The sequence below is a fragment of the Gobius niger genome, assembly GCF_951799975.1.
Source record: "Gobius niger genome assembly, chromosome: 5".
NCBI lineage: Eukaryota > Metazoa > Chordata > Actinopteri > Gobiiformes > Gobiidae > Gobius > Gobius niger.
In genome coordinates this window covers 21,749,608-21,753,673 of record NC_136856.1, presented here as the reverse complement: position 1 = coordinate 21,753,673, position 4,066 = coordinate 21,749,608, and the positions used below count along the sequence as shown (strand labels likewise).

General features: G+C 37.9%; 1 protein-coding gene across 1 annotated transcript; it reads right to left on the bottom strand.

Annotated features, from left to right (window-relative positions):
• Window positions 1-3,525: 3,525 nt before the first annotated feature.
• Window positions 3,526-3,846, bottom strand: LOC306963583 (ribonuclease pancreatic-like; the record flags this gene model as incomplete). Its single annotated transcript, XM_079557159.1, has 1 exon — window positions 3,526-3,846. One exon carries the CDS (start codon window positions 3,844-3,846, stop codon window positions 3,526-3,528), a length of 321 nt encoding a protein of 106 aa, XP_079413285.1.
• Between the last annotated feature and the right edge of the window lie 220 nt (window positions 3,847-4,066).

Below are 4,066 nucleotides of genomic sequence, written 5' to 3'. Positions count from 1 at the left end.
GTCAAGGAGCACCAGAGAGGTCAGGGATAAAGCTGTGGAGAAGTTTAAAGCAGCATTAAGTTATACAAAGATTTCCCAAGATTTGAACATCTCCCGGAGCACTGTTCAATCCATTGTTCGGAAATGGAAAGAGTAAAGCACCACTGCCAACTTACCAAGGCGTGGTCCTCCACCTAAAATATCAGAGCGAACAAGGAGAACACTGGTCAGAAAGGCAACCAAGCACGCCAAGATAACTCTGGAGGAACTGTGAAGTCCTGCCGCTGAGCTGGGGGAATCTGTACATGGGACAACTATAAATCGTATTTTTCACAAATCTGGCCTTCATGGACGAGTGGAAGAAGAAAGCCATTATTGAAAGGAAGCCATAAAAAATCCCGTTTGCTAGAAGTCATATGGAGGACACAGCTCCATGTGGCAGAAGGAGCTTTGGTCAGATGAGACAAAAATTGAACTTTTTGGCCCAAATGCAAAACGTTATGTATGGAGCAAACCTGACACTGCTCATGGTTCTGAGTGCACCATCCCCAGTGTCAAATATGGTGGGGGGAGCATCATGCTGTGGGGCTGCTTTTCCTCAGCGGGGACTGGGAAGATTGTGAGAATAGTTGGGAACATGGATGGAGCCAAATACAGAGACATTTTGAAGGAAAACCTGCTGGAATCAGCAAGAGAACTGAGGCTGGGGCGGAGATTCACCTTCAGCAGGACAATGACCCTAAACACAAAGATAAATCTACAATGGAATGGTTCAATAAAAACATATTAATGTGTTAGAATGGCCCAGTCAAAGTCCTGACCTAAATCCTATTGTAAATCTGTGGAAAGAATTGAAAACTGCTGTTCACAAACGCTCTCCTTCAAATCTGACAGAGCTGGAGTTGTTTTGTATAGAGGAATGGGCTAAAATTTCAGTTTCTAGATGTGCAAATCTTGTACAGTCATACCCCAAGAGACTTGCTGCTGTTATTGCAGCAAAAGGGGGTTCCACAAAGTATTAATTCATGCTGTATGAATACTTATGCAAGCCCACTTTTTTGTTTATTGTTGTGTTTATTCTGGTTTTGATTAAAGCCAGTATTATTTGTATTGTGAACTCTGACCCTGTACAGCACTTCGGGAGATGACTGTTTTGTGACACCTCTAAGAAAATGTGCAGGTTTGGTTTTTCACCTCAAAACCACAAATGCACACATGCTTTAAAAACGCTATAAATGTATCTGTTAACCACAGAACTGCAGTCAGTTCAACAAATAAAATATATATTTTATGTTTTATATAGTTTTTTATTCCTTTAAAAAAATATATTATTTATTATTATTATTTTAAACAACAAAGAACAACTACCAAAAATAATAGTAATGAAGAAGGGAAAGAAAATAAATAAATAATGTAAAAAAAAATATTGACATGTTCACAAGCTGTGTTCACCCCATGGAACATTTTGGAAAGCCGTACTTTGGAGAGGTGTGGCCTGTGCAGAACTTTGAACTGAAAAAGTCCATGACGGGCACAAATTGAAGATCAGTGCACGTTTTCTTGAGCTTTAGTCCATTGAGATGCACTGATATTTATTCCAATGTCCTTTTGCCAAGCTTCTTTTAGGTGATCAAGTGAAGGCATATTCCATATCTGACTGTTCATTCCATATTTTAGAAATGTTTTCTTTTTTACACGGGTCTTTCAAAAGCATAGTGTCAGAGCTGGGAGGCTGACGAGGAAAAGATGGGACCATTGATTTAACAAAGCTGCGGATTTGTTAAATTTAAAAAAATATCTGCATTAGCAATTTGATATTTCTGACGCAGCTGATCAAAAGATGCAAACACATTTTCAAAGTATTCCTTTGACTTTCCGCAGAGAAAAAGCAATCCCACGAAGTGCTGGGTTGTGTGTAATCATTTCAATGTTTTCTGATTGGACACTACAACCATAGAACCTGAAGTGAGGCAATCCCAATCCACCAAGCCCCACAAATGCACTGGGAAACCAAACTTTCCAGCCCTGCAAAAAAGACTCCACTAATGAAAACAAGCTATGCATTGAAACAAAAATAAAAACCTTTGTGCAATTTTGATTCTTACCAAGTTAATTCTTCCCGCTAGAAAAACTGAAAGGTTAACCCACCTCTCCAAATAATTTTCTGTTTGTTCATTCAATGTCATGAAATTATGTTTAAAAAGATATAAAGTCCAAAATCTTTTAAAACAGACATAACTGGGAGAGATTCTTTAGGCCTTGACTACAATAAATCATCAGTGTACAGTGAAACCTTATGCTCTGTTATTCCCCTAAATATGCCAGAGGAACAGCATACTATTCTATAATAGTTCCAAAATGACACTTCTGATTGTTTACTGCATAAGCATAAAGTGCATAAGTATCACTAATATCTGAATCGTAGTCATTGCACCCCCTGTTAGAGCACTGTGATCGCTGAACAGTGCATTTCTAAAAAAAAATGAAAAATTGGCCTTTCTGCCAACAAAGGTGTAACCATTAAAAGGCATTAGACAGGAACATATTTTTAAATACTTGCAGGTACAGGTGTGTGAGTTGGAGGGACGAGGGGAGGGGCGTACGAAAGAGATGCACTTTATGTATTGTGTAGTTGTTGTCCTTGCCTGTTTTGTCTGTAATGTACTGCTGTGTGTTGTGGCTCATATGTTTTGTATTTTGTATGTTGTCTTGTTTTTTATGGGACTGCGGATGGAAATTAGCCTTGAGCTAAATCCCGCATATTTACAGCACTAGTTGTCTGTTCATTAATATGCACTGTCCCATTCAAATAAATTAATAAATGAAATGAATAAATGAAAAATGAAATGAAATGAACCATCTCAGATCTCATTTAAAAATAAAGGAGAAAGAGCTTTTGCAGTTGCAGGGCGTACACTGTGAAAGTCCCTCCCTAGAAATAAATTTGACCTTGACTTGTGAAATTATTTATTAACAGATGACTGCAACATATTTCCATTAAAACACCTGGAAGGAAAGGTTTAGCAAGCTTAGTTTTTCACCTCAAAACCACAAATGCTTTAAAGACACCATAGATCTATCTGGTAACCACAGAACTGCATTCACTTCAACTAATCAACTCTATATTTTATGTTTTTTAGTCTTTAATAGAAATATTTCAGTTTACACTACTTGTAAAGCCTGTAACTCTATGGTTAATAATTATGCATGAGGTATTATTGCTGTTTACCTATTCTTCTTCTTAATGACTTTCTTTTGACCGTTATACAGTCGGCCTATGTAAAACAGATGGGACTTGACCAAATTTAACTTTTGCACACTTTTTATTGTGAAAAACAATGTTTTTTGTTTTTTTCATGAAAACAAAGTCAAATCCTTTACATTCAGTCTTGTCACTTTAGCTTGAATACATAACCAAGAAGTGACCCACAGCCATAGTCGTGGGGAACACAGCATTTCACACAATCGACACAAAATCACTCAGTAGTAGCACAATAGTATGGACTGGGACCAAAGAAAGGAAAAGCCAAAAGTTACAGATTGTATCTAAGACCACAGCACAAGGCCGTAATCCTCATAGTCTGCCTCGTCGTGGAAGTGCACAGGGAGGCTCACATCAGTGCATTTGATGAGGATCTTTGCCTTCTTCTTCTCGCCCTCATATTTGCATTTGGGGAACTTGCCTTGTTCCTTCACTTTGCACACAGTGATATCGAACTCTCTAAGGCTCTTGCTCATGATCTCATTCTTCACCGTAACGTTCTCTCCATTCTTGCAAACATCAATGACGTCTTGTATGTGTGCTTTGATGAAAGTGTTGGTTGTCTTGCAGTTCTTGCCGTCTTGGTTGATCCGTTTTGTTTTCATGATGTTGAAACACTGATTTATGTGCATGCTTTTTTGGATTACATGAGCTTTTACAAATTTCTGAAATTTCTCATAAGGTTTTAGTGACACTTTATGTTTTTTATGAAAAGTGCTGGCCGACACCAGCATCAGAAGCAGGAGAGAAAACTGTCTCATCATCTTCTGCTAAAGAATACAACAGATTTGTTAGCTGTGTGGTGTAATTTAAGAGGTAATAAGA